Source organism: Paralichthys olivaceus, chromosome 9 (genome assembly GCF_024713975.1).
Source record: "Paralichthys olivaceus isolate ysfri-2021 chromosome 9, ASM2471397v2, whole genome shotgun sequence".
In the NCBI taxonomy this organism is placed as follows: domain Eukaryota; kingdom Metazoa; phylum Chordata; class Actinopteri; order Pleuronectiformes; family Paralichthyidae; genus Paralichthys; species Paralichthys olivaceus.
Genome location: NC_091101.1, coordinates 15,526,561 through 15,546,736, shown reverse-complemented (window position 1 = coordinate 15,546,736; position 20,176 = coordinate 15,526,561). Strand labels below are relative to the sequence as shown.

The window sequence follows — 20,176 nt, the reverse complement described above, 5'->3', positions numbered from 1 at the left end:
ATCAAGTGCAACGTCACCATAAAGAATAAAGTCTGAACATACTGTCGCCTTTGACAACACCCTGACACAAACTGTGAATTCACCTCAATGAAGAAAGCTGAGTCCAAGAAAACTTCCAGCTTTTGTGCCAGGTTTGCATCTGTGGTAGGTGGCGTGAGCCAGCAGGGCTTTTCTGAGATGTATTTCCAGACAGAAGAGGCGGGTGTGACTGGACTGACCACTGCTGGGAGGAAACTGGGATCAGTGCAAGTCATGATTATTCATGTTTTAAGTCTGGAAAGTTTTCTGAGTCTCAGCTGTGGTTCGAGGAGGAAGGGATGAGGGATCCGAGCTGGTGACTTTACTGACGGTCAGATAGAAGTGAGCTTCCTCTGTGTGAGCTGGAAAAAGGGGAAATCCACATATTTCACATATTAACATCTGTTTAATGGTCATGGGGAACAAAGAGCAGTGCCTGCTAATGCTCAGGAGCTACTTCAGAATTATTCCTCCTCAAACAGTCAACTGTCACTTTTTATTGTTTGTGTGTCTTTGCTGCAGAATAAAGATAGAAAACTTTAAGTTCATCCTATCTGGTTTATCTGCAGTAAAGATTTTATTGTCAATGTTTTTCATAAAATGAACTACTATTCAAGTATGTGACTTATATACATTAGTTTGAATGATTAACTGGTTACTTACTGCTATTTTCAGAGGTCCGTTAAGCAATCGACACAATTGACGCCTTGGTGGCTCCAGTGAGCTGCATAAATATTTGGTGAGTAACGTCTCCTTGAGATCAGTACAAGGAGTAAAAATACATGCAAAAAATAAAAAGACAAGAGTTTAAACAGTGTGAATGTTGTTGTTCTCTTACAACATCTAAACTTTGAGGATACAATGATTACTAAGAAAGTTTTTTTTTTTTTTTTACAAAAACACAAAGCAAATAGAAACAGTCCAAATGATTCTGTTAGTGTTACTGGAGTATATATGTTTGTATGTTACCAGACATTTGAGAGGAGGTGGTCAGAAGAGGAAGAACAGCAACATGAGGGTGTGAACAGAAAATGAGAAAATAAGGGACACATGATGAAAAACAGAATAAATGTATCAACTGTTCTCCATCTCTCAAACACACAGACACACACACACTGTGTAAATGTCCTGGTGAGGGATCATGTTAACAGGCAATCAATGCTGGAAAATGTCTGAGGAAACCCTTGAGCCATAGAAGAGGCTGGAATTTGTCTGTAAAAATAACTAATTCCTCTGTTTATTCATTCTTCTGCTGACTTTTGGCAATAAAATTATGGTTTCACAGAACGCAGCGGCTGTCTGGTATTTCACAGCACATGTGTTTACACGAGAGAGAGGGAAGAAAAGAGAGAAATTCAGTAAACACAAGAAAACAACGGAGCCGCCGTGTCTTCTCACTAACACACCAGCAACGTCCACGTGTTACAATCAATGTGACACAACTAAAAAAACGAGCAAATCATTCAATTACTTGAGATGTTTTTAATAAGTTTTGTGTAGCAAACAGAACGACTATGTGCATTATTCTGTGTACATAGAGAAATCTCTGAGAAAAAAAATCAAATACATTAAAACAATCAACTGTAAAAATTCACATAGAAAACATTGTCTTAAAAAAAGAATTTAGGAGCAAAAGGAATTACTCAAATTTTATAAAAGCAGAAAAAAAATTCCAGTGATGTTCTGATATCCTTTTCATTTTCTCTCCTTAACCAGCTGGTAAATTATACTCAGTGTTACTGTATTAGACTGAAGGACCAGCACAAGATCCAAGATTTCTACACCTGTTATTCTTAAAGAAGCTCATTTATTTCATATGCTAAGTGCCAGTTCCTCCAGACATTCAAATATATATGGAAATGTCATGTAGTCGCTTGTGGTGTTACGATTTTTTTAAATTGCAAAAAATCGTCTGCAGCTATCGAGCGTTTCCTCAGCAACGTGACGCACTGATCTCGAGTCAGTGGGTTGATAAAGACCACTGAAGTCCGGTGGTTTTAACGTCCTGAGGTTGGCTGGGCGAGAGAGTGCACGCTACACTATTGTGTTTGCATAGGAATAAATATTGCATGGAGCAGCTGACATCACCTCTCAGGATTCCTGTCAGATATTACACCACAACATCATGGCAACATGTCTGCTGCCGCCTGCTGATTAGCAATGGAAGCAAGGCCAGACATTCAGCAAGTACTGCTGCAGTTCAGTGGGAGGGGAAGAGGGTGGACACACACGCACACACACACACACAACTGAACACATACTTGTCTCAGCAGTTTTTGGGCAGTTTTCCAGTGTGCTATATCCTCAGCAGAACGACCACAAAGCTGTTTGTGAAACCTAACATTTATGACAGCATGGTCGGCACCGTACAGTAATTACAGATGGCAACGCACACGCGCACTCAAACGTACATGCACAAACACAGACACTTGCAGGGAGTCGATTGTACACACAAGGCTAAATATAGGAGGCTTACTTCTGACACACACACATACACAGCCACACATACACAGCCACACACACACACACACATACACAGCCACACACACACAGGCATGTAAACTGCTCAGACTAGGTTTTGTATGGAAACACCCTTTTTAAAGTTTTTTTTGGTTTAAGTGACTGTGAGAGAACTTTCTCCTCTAACTTTACTTCCCTCTGTAGGTTTATGAGAACATTAATGTTCATGGATGAAAGGTTTTCTTTACCGTTGTGTAACACATCTTAGACCTGTAAATTATCCTCAGTATCTTAACTCACACATGCAAACAAGTGAAGTAAAACAAAAGAAAATGCACCCAGGTGACGACTACTGTCTGACTGGTCCACACACCACCACAGTGCAAACTGTGACTGGACAAAACCAGGAAGGGAACTGACTGACTGGATTTCTATATTAGTTGGCACTTTTTCTTCAACAATACAGCAAAAATGATTAACATTTACAAACAGGAACATACAGTATATTAGACAGATGTAAAAAAAAAATACAAACAATTTGTGGCTGAAACACCCAGAAAAAACTATGAAACACCTGCAGCATGTTGCCAAATTCCAGACGTTCCCAATTTTAATTTGGAAATAACCACAACACAATGGGTGGATCCCTCCTGAGTTAAGTCTTTGGAATTTCTCAAGCCCTTTGATGAACGACAGGTGAAGTGAAAAATGCAGAAATACGGAGAAAGAGAAACAGAAAAAACACAGAAACAGATATGTGCACATGCTGGAGAAAGCAAATTAATATTATAACGACAATGATCCAAAGGTTAATGAGGGACATCCAAGATCTGAGGTGAGAGCCCCGCCCTCATCCTCTGCCTCTCTCCGTCCTCACAGAAGACACAGACAGCGCTACCGATAAAGATGCTCCTGTTAAGACAAAGGTCAGAAAAACACAAGCCTTTTTTTCAGTATGATAATCTCAGATTGATATTTGCCCCTGGAATGCCTCAGAAATATATCTTTGTATATCACCCGCTCAGTGATTAAAACTTTCTGCATGCGTTGTCTAATTAGACCGAGTGGGAGCAGCCTCCAGTAACTCCTCTAACGACTCAGCTCCTTCTAGTTTAGGCTCCTCTTTCTCCTCGATCTTGTTCCTCTTAGCCGGCACTTTACTATGCGAAGGCGTTTCCTCTTGCATCAGCTCTTTGGCTAGGATGTTGGTCACTGCATTACCAGCTCGTCGGTGGTTGGCTGAGAAAGAGAAAGACAGAGTGAGACAAACAAAATAACACATGACGATAAATTTCAGAAATAGTTAATCGCAAAAAATCCATCACAGATATGTCAACGCATGCTATAAAGGGACATATCTGACGTACGTGCAGAAAAGACTTGCTTGCATTAAGCTTGTCGGTTAAACATACAGCATGACCACTTCAAAATGTTAAAACACTGACTACGAGGCTTTGCACACTCTGAGCAAGTGTGAGCCTCTGAGAATATAAGAAGCTGCTTTCAGACATGCACTAAACTCCAGAGGATCTCCTGAAATTATCTGGAGGGGCTGTATGTGAGAACACAAATGTCTCAGTCAGTTGCTGCGGACATTCTCCAGAGTTTTTCCTGTCAGGCTCCTACAGCAAAAACTCTGGAAAAATGTCTGAGTGACCCAGTGTGAGAAGCAGGATATTGCCTGGAGGATTCACCCCAAGCAAGTGGGCACACAAACAGTACAAATATGCCAGGATGAAAAAGGTGTCATACACAGAAGACACCAACAAAAATGTCAACCTGTACAGACAATTTAAACGCAAGAGCTTTTGGTGATAAGGGCGGACGTGCTGTAAACAAAACCATGTGATCTTTGCTGCAAAGTTGATGTCATGTATGAGCGTGGATCAGAGTGATATCTGGGGCAATTCACTGCTATGATCAGATTAGACCTATTTATGAGCTTGAAGAAGAAATTAGGAAAAGAGGAACAAAAGCAAATGGAATAAGACCGGTGTGTTAAAGTAAGGAGGGAAGGAAAAGGAGAAGACAGAGGCTGAAACACAATGAAGAGTTGGATGATTCATGCTGTGGGAGGATTAAAGCTGCAGGGATGAATGAAAATGAGACAAACATAGATGGAGAGATGGAGTGAGAGACGGAGTGAGAGGTGGAATGAGCTGTGAGGAATGACAGGAATAAGTAGTGGGATTGGTCATAGGGGAACAGTGGTTATGGTGAAGAGAGAGATTAGAGATGCACATAGAGAGAGAGAGAGAGAGAGAGAGAGAGAGAGAGTGAGAGAGAGAGAGAGAGAGAGAGAGAGAGAGAGAGAGAGAGAGAGAGCGAGAGAGAGCGAGAGAGAGACAGTGTGACCGATTGTGCCCTGAAGATGCTGTCGTTTTTATTCTTGTACCTGCTTACCATTCCATCCTCTTCTGCCCCACACACACACACACACACACACACACACACACACACACACACACACACACACACACACACACACAAGCTTTTACCTCTCTTTCCCTCACTCTATCGTTTACCACTCTCATCATCCTGCTGTGTGGGAGGACAGCTGTGCGGCAGCGGCCATTTTGAATTATATAGGTCAGTGGGAGATTGTGTTTGTGTGTTTGCTGTTATTTTAAGAGCTCTTCACTCCTCAAGCAAAAGATGCTCTGAATGAAATGTTAACATTTGTTATCACAAAGACATTGATACGATGTGTTCCTGTGCTGCTGAAGAAAAGAAAAAAATCAATCCATCAGCGTCATAATGCAAACCAATAGAAATACACATGCAAATGAACCATGGGAGCAGACGTGACGCATGGTTCTGATGGACGACATAAAACCACACACACATACACACAAAGCCCAACACAGTTACCGAGCAGGTCTCCAGAACGAGCTGTGACAAAGACACAATTGAGTCTGGGGAGAGAGAGGAGAAGGATCATGTTCACAGTTGACTTGTTCTATGTGAGGCTCAGCTGGACTGATCAGCACCGACAGCTGGGGTGTCAAACTATCACCTCCAACTCTTTCCTCTGAGAGAGACAGAGAGCGAGAGACACAGATTTCTCCCCATGGTAAACACCAACACATGGGAATGCTTTCTCTCTTTCTCAGTCTCCTCTATTTCTGTCCCGTTCCACAGCTCCTCTCCCTGACTCATAAACTTATTAATTAGAAATTATGCAATTGACCCAAAAACAGAGAGAGAAAGCACAAGTGTGTGTGTGTGCCAGTGTGGGTGCTGCTCTACATGCATTTGCGCTTTGCCAAGCGTGTCCTAAAAAAAATCTAACCCGCAGAGAAAAGCTCTTCAAAAGGCTGTCAACCCAGCTCTTCTCCTCTCACATCCCTCTCCTGATTCTCTTCAGGGAGAAGACATGGAGGAGGAAAAGAGCCAGGATCAGAGGGTTGTTGTGTTGGAAGCAGCATGGGAAACAGATGAGTTTAGAGAGAAACCTGCAGATTAAAGTCATGACGGGAAAATGTCTTTCTATATTTAAATATAGTTAAAATACTCAAACAGCCTAACGAACATCACAGAAAGTCTTAACAGGTCACATTACATTGGTTATACATGAGTAAAAGAAAAAAGAAAAAACTATTGTGGTCTGTACTTTTATCCATGAATATACTATAAACAGTGCATCTATGTGCAGCACTTTCTCTATCACACATCACTAACACACAGCCATCAGGGGGAAATTTGGGGTTCAGTGTCTTGCCCAAGGACACCTCAGAGGAGCCAGGGATCGAACACCAACCTTCTGGTTAGTGGACGACCCATTCTACCTCTACCTGCCCTTGGAGATTGTGGCTGAAGTCTAAACCCATTAATTGTACTGAACATTTATAAATGGGTCCATTGTGATATATACTTAAATGTTTCCTTCAGGTACTCAAAAGCAGGCAGGACACTTGAGTTTTTAGTGGTGCTCAAATCAGAAGTTAATACAGCATCTGCTGGATGTAATAAGTAAATATAGACTATAAGCAGAATCATCAACAGAGGAAAGACCCCAGCATCCTGGCTTCACTGGAAATTTGGTGGCATAACCTGTAAACTTTCAGAAGTGATTTACGCAATAAAGTATCCCAGTGAAGTTTAGATTTCATTATTTAGAGGGCTAAAGCCTAATAAGATAACCATGATGATGAGATGTAAGATCCATTGTTGAAAGACTGTTTTTAGGTCTGTTTTCTAGCATGTGTTGGAGTGAATGAGTGAGTTTGCAGACTGAGCGACCATCAGGGGCACACAAAGTGTAGTTAAAATATCATCTGTAACAAATTACACACCAGGAGACTCCATAATGACTGCCTGATGACGGAAAGAACGCTTTGTTGTTACAGTATACGTGCGCTGCCCTTAAGAGGGGAAAACAGAAACAAGGAGAAGCGTGAGGAGGGAATTAGCAGACGAGCAAGAGCAGATTGTTATTTCAATGCTGAAGAACAGAGCCCTGCTTTGATCACAGATTATAACAGATACCTAATGACAGGGAAATCTACATGGTGTGACGTGTGCATGACAAGGAAGCAGCCGTCTTTACACTCCGCAGCAGTTACATGGTGTAGACAGTGCCTCCACTAGCATGATGATTTGTCTGCAGATGGAGGCTTGATCTCCATCTGTGTCTTCAGCTAAGCAGAGACTCATATCGCCCTCTTCAGGCTACACCGGGGAACACAATGCTGCTGCTGCTCTGCACTAGAGGACTGTGGGAAAGAGTGACGTCATCTAACAGCACTAGAGGCTTGTGTCTCTGGGTAAATACTGATGGGGAAAATTGTATTTCACAGTATGTCACTGGATGTGCTAAACTGGCACATATATGTGGTCTGATGGTCTGAATTACTTCAGTGAGTTTTAAGCAGAGGATGCACATGACAACATGGTGGTTTGATTGATGAGTGCTCTCCTGTTGGTGTAAACTAGCTTTCTCTCTCTCTGTGTGTGTGTGTGTGTGTGTGTGTGCACATCTGTGAAAGCACATGTCTTTGTAAGGGTCTTTTCTTTTTTGTAAGAGCAGACTGTCTGCAGGGGCAGCGTGTGCCTCTATTGTTGCTAACCCCTTTATCTCCCCTCCCTTTCCTTTAACTACTGCTTTGTCAACTTGTTGCTACTGTGATTGGTTGTTTGAGTGAGGGTCAAGACCCAGCAGATGTGTCTATAGTGAGCGTTTAGACACGTCATTCCTTCACTTCAATTGCTTTTAGAACCCAAACACATGAATTAGCCAAATGTAGCCAAGCTGACAAGTCTGGATTCATACAAAAGTACATAAAGAGACACTGAGATCAAAATCTAAAACTAAAAATGTGATAGTGATAGTGTTTTCAAAACTATGCAAGGTTGTCTGTCCTCTGGAACGTAATGTGCGTGTTGGGGTATGTGTATTGTTATGCAAACGTCATCCATGTGCGTCTTTGTATTGGCATGTGGGCATCTGGTTTGTGTACATTTGCCTTTGTGTGTTTATAGGGGTGTGTGTCCTTGTGTAGGGGGGGCTAGACAGACGGTGGGCAGACAGCTGAGGATCCCCGTGTGGCCTATTTATTCTATACAACCAGCACAGACACACACACAGTGAACTGAGGTACAGGTCAAAGGTGGGAGCCTCTGCAGCCTCGTGACTTTTGCATTCAGTCACACTGCTGTGACACAATGAGCATGACAACACACTCAGTGAGCCCTCAGTCGTCTTTCAGCAGCAAGTTGGTGACGTCTGCAGTCGCCACAGCTGTGAAGGGATGAAGACAAAGAGGAGGGACACACTTCATATAACCAGGACCATTACATGCACAATCAATAACTCCTCAGGGGAAAAATAAAACAATAAATAGAAAATGTTGCTTGTGTTTTGAAGAGACAGTCATAAATATATTAGCAGTAATCAAGCAAATATCAAACTTTATTTCCTTCTGTCATTTATGCTAATTAAAATCCAGTCACCCATTAACTTTCAATAAACTTTATACATAACTATAATATAATTTAAAATGTAATGTCAGATGTTTAGGCACCTAGAATGACTCAGGGAGTGAGTTTCAATGTGACAAGAATGCTATTTAAGGCTTTTCATATGTTAATTTATAAATCAATGGCATGAACCTTTGTTTTGTGTTTGTAGTGTCATTATGTGACACCTGATCTATAATACCACTGAACACAAGAGTTTAAATAAATAGCATGGAAACGTAAGAAGAACAAATTACGATGAGCAACTGGTTTAACTGGTTTAAGTGCTGGTGACATTATCCCTTACAATTATTGGAGGGCAAGATGAGAAACCTATAATATCAAAAAAGATATAACCAGCTTCAAATTTTATCTGTAGACAAACAATGTAAATCTTTTCCATAAAAATGTTGCCTCAAAGATTCAAGAGCATTAATCCCATATAACCACAGCTGTGTTTTACTGGGTTATCTAATTATACAACAGAGGTGGGGAAGTTCTGGCCTCTTGGCAAAAAGAACATAACACAAAATAGTTGAACATGTCCTTCAGGTTGGTCCCTTCAGTCTGTTTGTCTTTCAGGCCACAGTCAGGGTGAATGAAACACAACCTTAGTGGAGAAGTGTCATAGCTGACAAAAATCATGGTGACTGCACACAACTAAGAAGTAGATATGGCATGTCATGTTTTCCAAGGGAGGGGAAACCAGTGCGCCACGTTAACAAGGAAGTGATCACAGTGATGAAAGAAAAGAAGTAAGATACATTAATAAGGACAAGACTTGTTTATATTCTGACAGGGACAATTGTACGGTTTTGTGACAAGTAAGCTAGTTGAGTAGTGAAGATGCTGAAACTTCATTCAGAAAGTGGATTTGTGAAGGAGACTTTCTGTCTCTGTAAAGCTGCTGCAACATACAAAATGAAATTGTTTAGAGTTGCAGAGCAAATTACTTTTGGCATCAGTAAGATATTGAAAAAAAATGCAGTTCTAGTCATTGCATTAGGTCAGTTTGATGTGTTTTGTTATGGCCCTAGTGAGTAAGAAGGTTCCCCAGCTCTGCTATGAAACAAGCACCGAACAAATTAAGGGTATTTTCTCCAGATCTTATTCTCCTTATCCACTTTACTGCCCTGTATGAACAACATTTTATAGGTGTTCTACACATTATGGAGCAAACACTAAAATACTCTCCCTGTGTACATGAGCTGGACAGAGCAGTGGTTCCCAGTCTGCTTACAGAGGCTGCCTGTCGCCACACTGGTTCATGATATGTACCTATTGACCCAAAGTCAGGATGTGCCTCCTCCTACTTCGGCTTTACTTAATTGAGACTCAAACAAACATGCCCATGCACAAGCACTAAGACACCCTCCTATTGTGTGGGTGAAAGACTTGAAGCCCTTCCAGGCTGGAAGAAACAAAGGGGGCAACTATAAAGGAACGGCCTTTAAACATTAGAGTGAAAATATAAACTTCTGACACATCTGAGATTGCCAAACAAATGCCAGTGTGGTTTCACAAGCTTCTAATGAGCCAAGGAAAACACTAAAACCTGGGCAAAAGAAAAACAGGGATTAAAAGGCTGTGGAGGAGAGGAGACTGGAGGAGGTAGTGAGCAGAAATGTGATACATACGGCCACAGACAAGTATGCGTAGGGAGGAAGGCTTACGCTCCTTTTCTCTGTCTCACACACACATGTTCAGGTATTTCCTGTTAGGAGTGTGAGGTGGCCAAACAGTAACATGGGTGACTGACTGAGCCCTCAAATGGGCCCCATTCTTAGTCATAGACTTCTCCTTCCTCTGCTCACTCCATTTCCTCCTCTCACTGTTGTCTGACTCAGTTTAGTGGTGACGAGTCTGAGGCTTTTGTATTAACAACTGTGTACTGCAATATTTTCGCAGTGTGGCACGAGCTCTGTTTTACTGTAACGCAAAAATACAAGGCTTGAGATTGAAAGCAAGAAAGACAGAAAACAAGCAAGAGGGACAGAAAGCGAGCGAGAAAGAAAGAGCAGTCTAGCCTTTAGTTCTGAGTTATTCCACTCTGGATCACCGCTTCACATCTGGCTTCTATCGACGGAGGGATTGGGTTGCACACACTCTTCCCCAACTTCTCTTAGGTGTGAATATGCAACCCACACACATGTATGTGAACAGACAGACACACACACACACACGCACACACACACACGCACACACACGCACACACACACACACACACACACACACACACACACACACACACACACACACACACACGCACACACACACACGTGTCCCTCTAGCTCCGAGTTAATGGCTATGGCTGGACTCTTTGCCACTCACATGGTTCCACACAAGTTTCCTAACACCAGGAATTATGTACATACTATCCCAACAGTTCACTTGACCTCATTTTCATCTGCCTGGTCTTATCTACTAAATGTGGCATTTAAAAAAAATTAATGGGGGGGATGAGAAAAACCTTTTTATTCACAGATAAAACAGTAAGTTGAATTACTGTGATTCAACAGATTTCACAATTATTTTAAAGTGAGCTCTACAGCAGAAAACCATGTGACAGGTGTGTATTACTTCAGTTCTCAGGGTATATGCACAGGTGATTTACAGTTTTTCACATCATACTTGTTTAAGTTATCGGACCATGATTGGCTTCTCACCTAGTGTTGGATATCTGCATCAGTTTTAATCCCTGTCCATACTAACATACCTGAAAATCTATATCACATGACCACTCATGTACATGTGCGTGCCAGTGTAAACAAGAAAGAGATTTTTCAAACTAAAACAGGACCAACAGGCATATTCCATTTTAGGTGCTCAAAACCTCTGTAGTAATATGGGTGTAGCCTTAAGGTCAGGATCTCTCCCTCTTCATGAGATTCATTTAAAAAAAGGCTCATAGCTTTAAACTTCTAAATGAAGTATCAATGATAAAAACAGATTTTTTTTTCAATTCCTTCAACTTTCTTCCCACACTGGTCTACCCTCCTTGGCTCAACATTCATATTTCTATTATATTTTCCACACCCTCATCAGTCGTTCCCCTTGTAAGAATCTTGCTGCCCACACTATCCCTTGTCACCCCCCCCTCTTCTTTTGTTGTTATACCAGCTCCTCGTGGAATAGGATTTGAGGCATGGTAACCGTGGTCAGTGAATATCCACCACAACCCACAGTCTCTGAGCCATGAAACATGTGGAACAGAGACAGGAAAACAAACATATCTGCTGCTGTGCATTGACAGAAATATAGAGATAGTGAGGAAGCGGAAGAAATTGGTCTCATATGGTACATGTGTTTCAGGATAGTACGCATGTCATAAATGTGCATGAAGAATTACCTGAAATCTGTAAATCAAGTGAGACATGACACTTTGAAACCTCCACATGTTTCATGGGGATCTACAGCTCTGCTTCTGTATGTGTACCTGCTTGCCGGGGTCCTCTCTTTCTCCTGAAAGCAGCACCGGACTGCAGCGCCTCCAACAGGCCATCCATGATACCAGTTTCATCACCCTCTGTAAACAGCAACAAAACATGAAGTCAGTAGTGCATCAACAACAACCACAAGAGTAATCGACACACACCAACTCACAACACACTCACACACTACTTACTCTGACGTACACACACATTTTCTATCCCTCCCACATAGCAGTGATTGGTGGTTTTTTTCAACCTCCACATATATCTGGCAGACACGCCAACACACATGCAGTCAGGAGGTTATTTACCAGCCACGTGGCCACTTGAGCAAATGAGCTATATTAACCCAGATAGGCAGTGACCTAGCTCAGCTACTGTCACTGCTAGGGGCTAAACATTAAACTACAACAAACATAGCCTTTTTTGAAAGACACAGGCACATAAACTTTAAAATACTATAGAATAAGATTGTAGCGTATAGATGAAAGGTTCCTTATATCTGTGTGTGTCTTTGTGTGCAAATACAGTTTATATGGGTAGCCTTGCTATTACATCAATATTCTCTGCACAGCTTCAGGGACTGGTGGCCTTAAATTAGGAGTGGGGGCCAAACCAAGGGAGGGGGTACACTCCATGGTAATGTTTCTATCTAAGTGTTGTCATGATTGTTTTGTGGGCAGGATTCAGTGGCACAGCTCAGCGCTCAGGCAGATGGTTTTAATTATTTCTATTTGAAGCTGAAACAGACAGAGGGGGCAGTGGGGCTGGGGGTTAAAGGTTTATGTTGTCGCCTCCCTACCCCCAATCACGCACACACACACACACTATTTAATCCTGCAGTAAACCCTGAAGCAGATGGCCAGTGGTCTCGCCTGTCACGTCAGAGAAAGTCTCTCAGACATTCACAGAGCCCTCGCACAGCTCACATACACCCCTCAATGTCCACGTCCTGGAACTGCATTCACAGTTCAAATTGATGTAGGCCACGTTTTTCGCCTTCTGGGGAAACACATCTGGCAAATTTCCTCTTAAACTAATCACATGGTTGGCTTAAACCACGAGTGGAAGCACAGAGACACACAAACCTATTTGTAAAAATGTACTGTAGGCAGTAGAGGGACCACACAATGACCTGGTTGTGTATAAAACAGGCTTATTGTTGACCGACTGAACTCCCCACCAAAACTAGACAGTCCTGGCCTTTGTACTCTCCAAAGTTACGCAGTTCTATTTTGTTTTTATGAGACTGTGGCTGTGATCAACAGTATTCAATGAAAACATTTATGAGTGTTCTTTCATCAAAGAAACGTTTTACAGAATTTGGTTTGTTCACACTTAGTAACAGTTTAAATTATGGAGAGGGGGGGCACTTGTTGATAATCATGTGCTTTTGTTAAATCACATGATTTAACAGTTTATTATTGACGATTAAGACAAAATCAAGGTTGAACTGGCTTCACTCAGTACAACAATGCAACACACACACATCATGATACAAACAGCAAGGTTTTGCCTGAAGGAAGAAAGAACATAAGGCAAATTAATTACTGTAATAGCATTAGATCATGAGCTGTTGAAGCTGTCTACTTGAAGCCGATCTACAGACACACACATGCAGGCACATGCGCACACACATACACACAAAGGAGGGTAGCCCGTTGTGTGGAGCAATAGCACCCCTAAAGGTTGTTCACACAGCAGCAGATGAGGACATGGATAAAGAAATTACAGAGAAGAGAGGTGGAGCAACAAAATAAATAAAATGGAATAAAACAGAGGAAAAGACAAAGCAAATGAGAAGGAAAGACAGCGTTGAAATGAGTCTGTGGCAGATTTGTGCCTCTCCTACAGTCAGCCTGGGTGAGACATCAGGCCATCCTGGCTCAACCCATGTGATTCCCTCTCTCACCCTGCGCCTTTCTCCTCTCCTCCTCTTAACCTTCTTTTCTGAGAGATGACAACACACTCTAATCCCCAAGAGAGCATCTGCTGACCTACTCTCCTCCTTCCCTTTACCCTCCCCCTCACTACCACCTCGATTGCTTTCTGAGTGGAGCACAAGCACTCCTGGTGGCCATTCCCATACTAGCAGCTGCATGGGTGTGTAAACCACACATGCACACACCCTCTGCCACATTCATAGGAAGACACAGCCTCAGACAATCTTTTACAGACAGTACTGACACCTAGCTGTGGAAATAAGGAATAGTTGGTTTCCGAGCAGCTTTGGCATAAGTCCAAAGATAAAATATGTGATGAACAGAAATGGATATTTCATTATAGTTGTAAGAACCAGTCATGATCAGATCACATCAGAGCAAATATCTAATCTTAAACCACAGATGGTGAATGTGGACCTTTGGGTGTGGCATCTGCCAGTCTCATACACTGAATCCTTAATCCTCCATGTTACCAAGAGCCACACAATGTGAGTAAAAGCAATTTTTAAAAACATTTATAAATCTATGACATATAACAGAAGGACTGTTTAATCACAATAACCATTATCACATGCTTAGCACATGTGAGGCCCTACTGAGTGGAGCGTCTGTGCGTCCGTCTGACTCACACAGGAATGACAAGGCCACACTGCAAACACAAACTGACCTTGCAGGGTTTAGCCAACAACTGGGATATTATGTTTACACATTCTAAGAGTTCATGAGATAGTGAGGGTATGTGAGTGGATTAGTGGGAGCCAGGGAACCAGCGAAGAGTTCAGCATGTGAGAGACTGGCTGCTGAAAACAACCATTGTGTAAAAGCCATCCAGTATAAAGGACATAAACAAATACGGAACAAAGAACAGGTGTGTGTATGGCAGATTTGCGTGTGGGTGTTGAATGACTCCAGGCAACAGGGGCAGTCAAATATACCACCTGTATGTAAATGATTCCAAGAATCCACGCACACACTCATCTTTGAAGCACTATTATGTTCCATTCGCACACGCCTCCAGGGACTGAACATGAAATTTGACTATCTTACTTTCTATCAGAAACTGTCTACCCCAACACTGAGACAAAATATTCCAAGTGGGTTGCTGTGTCTTTAAGTGCCCTTTAAATGAACGGCAGACAGAGTGGGAGGGAAAGGGAAAAAACAAGAAGTGAAAGAAAGAAAGAGAGGAGAAGCCAGCTGGAACATGGAGAAGTAGGAGAAAGGCCAGAAAGACTTTTATTAAAAGGGGTTCAAAAAACACACACACACACACACGCGCACGCACACGCACACACACACACACACACACACACACACACACACACACAGGTCAATGCAAGATTTCTCTAACTCAAACACTGACCAAGAAAAAGACATGGGGGCTCTAGCAAATTTTGACTGTGGAGTCCCATGAGAATCCGAGTGGAGCCACAGAAAGGAGGAATGTACAGAAACTAGGTCACAGTCAGAGAAAAGAGGAAAAAAGTGCCTGAGCATAAATGTCTGCGAGGGAGGATTTGAGTTTTAACTGTGTGTATACAGGAATGAGTGTGTGATAACGTGTGTCTGTTACACAGGACAATGTACCGCAAGCTTTTATAGCGGCATCTCATAGAGAGGAAGGAACATGTTTTGGGGCGATAAAGAGATTTAGCCATCTTTTCAGTTCTCTTTTATGGAGGCAAATCCCTTTTTTTTTTTTTACCAGAGGAGCGAAAAGAGGTCAAGCAGTTGCTTTTACAAACTTCGTCTCCCTCGTCCTCGCTTTATGTGTAGTTTCCTTGTCATTTATATACTTCAAAACAAGGGTCATCAACATTAGATTAACTCCGGTCTATAAATACTGATGGGTTGCTCATCCACACACACACATATATACACACACACACAAATTTTCCACAAAAGTGTGGACTCTGACTGCCCCCAACTGGAGTCTGAGGGAAATACAAAAAGAAAAGATGTGGAGTGTGTTGCTCTTTCTTTCAGTCACATATGCAGGTAAAGAAATAGGATCCAGAACTCGTGACCTGTGTTGATGTCAGGGAGCTTGTTCCTTTTCAGTTTCTCCTCCTTCTCCTTCTCCGCTTTCTCCCGAGCCAGCTTGGCCTTCCTCATCTTCTCTTCAGCCTCCTTCCTCTTCTGATTCTCCTTCACCGCTTGCTGTCGGGGAGAGTAAGAGAGAAGGAGAAGATATTAGAATACTTCAAAAGAACATGATGTAAGATGGATCTGTTGGATTTCTTTGTATGTTAACAAAACTTAAATCCACTTCAGTGGATGGCAGTTATCCATAATAACTGGTAAAACAAGTTACTTCCTGAGGGAGCCCTCCCAAATGGCACATTTAAAGCTGATGTATAAACTGACAATACAATGGAGTCACTCCCTTTCATTATTTTGTCAATACAAACAGGTGCACAGGCTTCTGTTTCATCCCATCCGGGTCTGACATTAACTTTTTCTTCCCCAACTCCATGTGTGTGAGTCTTTGTACTGTATGCATCATAATATTTTTGAGTGTGGTCAGGAAACACTGAAAACCACACCACCCCCATTTTGAATGATATGAGCCTTGAGTTTGTTTATTCACATGCAAAACACCCACGCACCTGGAACATGTTCTTAAAGGTGTTGAGGTCCCCGAAGAATTCCTCTGCAGCAATTTTTCTCGGGTCAAAGACATAATAGTCTCCCAGGTCAACATATTGCTTTTCCATATTCTTATGCATCAGATCCAGCTTCTCATATTGCTCATGGGCCGTGACCACAAAACTGTGGAGACACTGTGTTAAGGAACCACAATCTTTGACTCTTAATTAAGAGGGCATAAAAATGGTATGTCATGATGTATTGAAATTTTAAATAAACACAGAGTGGAACAGAGTAAGAGGATATAGACATCTTTTCCACAAACTTGTCGTGGTCATTTTGTGGAGGAGGGAAAGTTTCCAGATCCCTCTCCAGGTTCTTGATCTGACGGCCCATCTGATCTAAGTTCTTCTGAATCGTCTCTGCAGAAACTGTTGGGGACAGGAAGGAAATGTTAATGATCCAGAATGCCCAAACACTCTGGCTGAACCCACACACATGCACAGAGTATATGCTTTTTTCATTTGAATAAAAGTCCTGCTGTGAATAATATGCCATGCCACTAACAAAGGGAGATTGCTGTATTAATAAAAGTCTTGTAAACTCCCGTCATAATGGATGATACTGTGGGGAAATAAACCCATAGAGGTCAGTTAGATGACCCACGTACCTCTGCTGGCCTTTTCCACATGGATGAGCTCATCTGCAAAGCTCATGATATCAGGATGCTCCTCCTGGCACACATCGGCGAGGAAATGGAGCAGTGTCTGCTTCAGATCAGCTGTTTTGGTGTCACGCAGCTGATTGGAAGAGGGATCGATTAAAAAGGGTAGACTGGGATGGCAATCAATCAAGTTATTCAATGTCTGCATGTATGTATGTGCTCTTAGTGTGTCACGCTTTCCATTTGCATGTGTGTGTAAATGGATGTGCTATATATGTATTTATAATATTCCAGCATTTATGCACTGTTATCTGAGTGTCTATATCGTCTGTACTACTGTAATACTGTCTCATTGCATCGTTATTGCTATCAGGAAGATGTGGGCCAAGTCAAAATGTCTGCTATAGATATGTATATGAATATTTGTGATACAAAATACCTAGATACTATTGAAAAGGCGGGGGGGGAATATCTTACATGTTATTGTCTACATACACATCTTCCTGTAGACCTCCTCTCACCTCTTGCTATAAAACTGAATAATATGGCATGTCCTCACTTGACCTCAGAAAACGACACAACAGGTAAGAGTAAAGTATGGTTTTCACTATGTGTGTATGTAGAATGGCTACACCTCCTTTTACCTTGCACAGGTATGAGATGGAGAAGCCGTAGGCCTTTCCATTGCGAGAGCCAGAGTTCATGTAGTTCCCAACAAGGAGGATAATCTGCAGCAGCTTGGAGAAGTTCTCGCTCTGTCTGAGCTCCTCGCATGCTGCTGTCACAGACACCACATCTGGCTTGATGTTGTTCAGCTGCTCCTCAAACTGCAGCTGGAACAGGATGGCCTGGAGTCGTGGCATCAGTCTCTTCACAGAGGACATCTGCAGAGAGTGAGAGAGAGGGGGGGGGGCATCCATTACTCACATCTTCCGCAGTTGAACAAAGCAGTCTGTGTTCAACAGGCAGTGTTTTAATATAGCGACAAATGCATGACTCTATCTCAGTCGTTCAGCATTTTTCATGCCTCATTTGTCATCGCACTGATTTCCTCTCTGCGTTTGTGGCAAGTCACATCCAAGTCAGCTGGGAATTAAAATAAAAGCTATTTAAGATGCTGTTTGTTTGTGTGTCTCATCTCACCACTACTCCAAACTGTTCAGACTCGGCCAAGTCATCGTATTCATCCTTCATTTCTTCCAGGACACTCATCTGTTCTGGTTTTGGCAGCTGTTTGACCAGGTTCTACATGGTAATAATAGAGAAAACACACAATTAACTGGATATGGAGACACTTGTGTCTTTGTCACAAACTTCACATTGGGTCTTAAAACACAGCAATTTGGTGACACACACACAGTGCAGAGTGATTTAGTGTTTGGATCAACTTGATTGATTGAAATACACAAATACAGACAACTGCGTATTCTGAAATACAAATAACCAGCAATTAAATCCTGCTATCTAAACACAAGGATGTGACATCTGAATTAGCCGCTTTGCTTAACCTTTTAGCAAGTATCCTAATACTGAAACAAGCTTTCTGTCCAATACAATAACATGGCATCAACTACATAAAGTAATGGAAGTAAATACTGTGAATAAAGCTACTTATTCATCTAAATGATCAGTATCAGAATCATCTGAACTTGGTGATGGTCACTACTCACGAATAAGAAATTCAAAACAATAAATACGCTGAATATACTACTCTGCTCATTAACTTTGTATACAGGATCTGGAGCAGATCTGAGTGCAGTACCTGAACCATGGACTCTGTGAGGATCTTCTCATTGACCTCGAGGATGGCAGTCTTGATCTGTTCATAGGGGAGACGGAACGATCCCAGGAAAATGGCTGCAAGCATATGAAATTAACAGCACATATTTAAAACCCACTGGGATTCAGTTGAACATGCTTTAGTGTGGATTTTTCGGTGAAGGAGTTAACTCAATGTACTTGATACTCCAATGAAATTGGTATGGGGGGTATCAAACTTTGTGTGGACTTACAGAGGTTCTGTGCAGTCTTGCTGTCCAAAATCTTAAGCTCCTTCACTTTCTTCTTCTGCAGCTGCTTCTTCTCGTCACCACCATCCTGCTCCTTTTTGGCTGGAGAGGTGGACAGAGACATGGGAGGGGAGGTGGTAATGTACAGAGAGGGACAGAGGAGACTTTTTTAGAAATTACATTAGAATTAAGGCCATAAGAGAAATCAGTGGGTTCTGTGAGACATGAAAACGATGGACAGAGGGCTCATGTGACGTCTATAACAACAGACAGACTTGACACATCCTTCACTTTTTTCACCCTTCTCCAACTGTATGGTGTCATAGAGGTGATGGGATTATTGCATCATTGGCCTTGGGTAAGACTGAACTACTATGAAATGGCTCAAACACTGGGGGAAAGATATCTCTGCTATGTGTGTATGTGTGTGTGTGTGTGGGGGGTGGTAAATATGGTTGGACATTTTGTTAGCTGAAGGCATTTGAAGTTTGCAGTCAGCTTACACACATGCATATACAACACTATAACACATGCGCACATTTGACAGAAGCACTTCACAATAACTTGCTCTGACAAGGTCAGGACTGTGTCAGTGTGTGGGGGGTGGATAAGCACTGGATAAGATGAACCAGCACATGGGTTTGACCACATTAGAGCCCACTGTACAGACACAAAGGCACATCATATCTGGGGTCAGCGGAGGAGAGAATGTCACACTTGTACACTTGATCCTGCAAATATTATTAAACCTATTTTAATCAATTTATCAGTCATCTACAGCACAAATAGTGAATATCATGACAGCCAGCCTTACAGCAATCACCACTTTCATACAGGGTTAGTAGCATACACCTATTCAAATGTTATTTAAGTTGACATTATATTAAATGCACAGGTAACTGTTAGGTACTGACGGAAGAAAAATGGTATCAAACACCTCTAACTCTGTAAACACAGTATATAAGAAACATTTCTCTTTTCCTTTGCCTCTGTGTGGGAAAAACGATAAACATATTTGTCTCTCAGATATTTGTCTATTTCTCTCTGTCTCTCTTTAGATTTTTGTGATTCTCTACGTAAGATTTTTCTACTCGTCTCTCTGCG

The 20,176-nt window shown here is 42.0% G+C and overlaps 1 protein-coding gene across 2 annotated transcripts in view; it reads right to left on the bottom strand.

Moving 5' to 3' along the window:
• Positions 1-1,485: 1,485 nt before the first annotated feature.
• LOC109626963 (protein diaphanous homolog 1) overlaps positions 1,486-20,176 on the bottom strand; it is a 90,865-nt gene continuing 72,174 nt past the window's right edge. For both annotated transcript variants that reach the window (XM_069531226.1, XM_069531227.1), the window contains 10 exons: positions 19,076-19,174; positions 18,826-18,920; positions 18,207-18,308; positions 17,708-17,947; positions 17,070-17,199; positions 16,706-16,830; positions 16,420-16,584; positions 15,838-15,970; positions 11,873-11,962; positions 1,486-3,717 (listed from right to left, as the gene is read on the bottom strand). In XM_069531226.1, the coding sequence (XP_069387327.1) occupies positions 3,530-3,717; positions 11,873-11,962; positions 15,838-15,970; positions 16,420-16,584; positions 16,706-16,830; positions 17,070-17,199; positions 17,708-17,947; positions 18,207-18,308; positions 18,826-18,920; positions 19,076-19,174 (1,367 nt within the window). In that variant the 3' untranslated portion in view covers positions 1,486-3,529. The remainder of the gene's footprint in view (positions 3,718-11,872; positions 11,963-15,837; positions 15,971-16,419; positions 16,585-16,705; positions 16,831-17,069; positions 17,200-17,707; positions 17,948-18,206; positions 18,309-18,825; positions 18,921-19,075; positions 19,175-20,176) is intronic.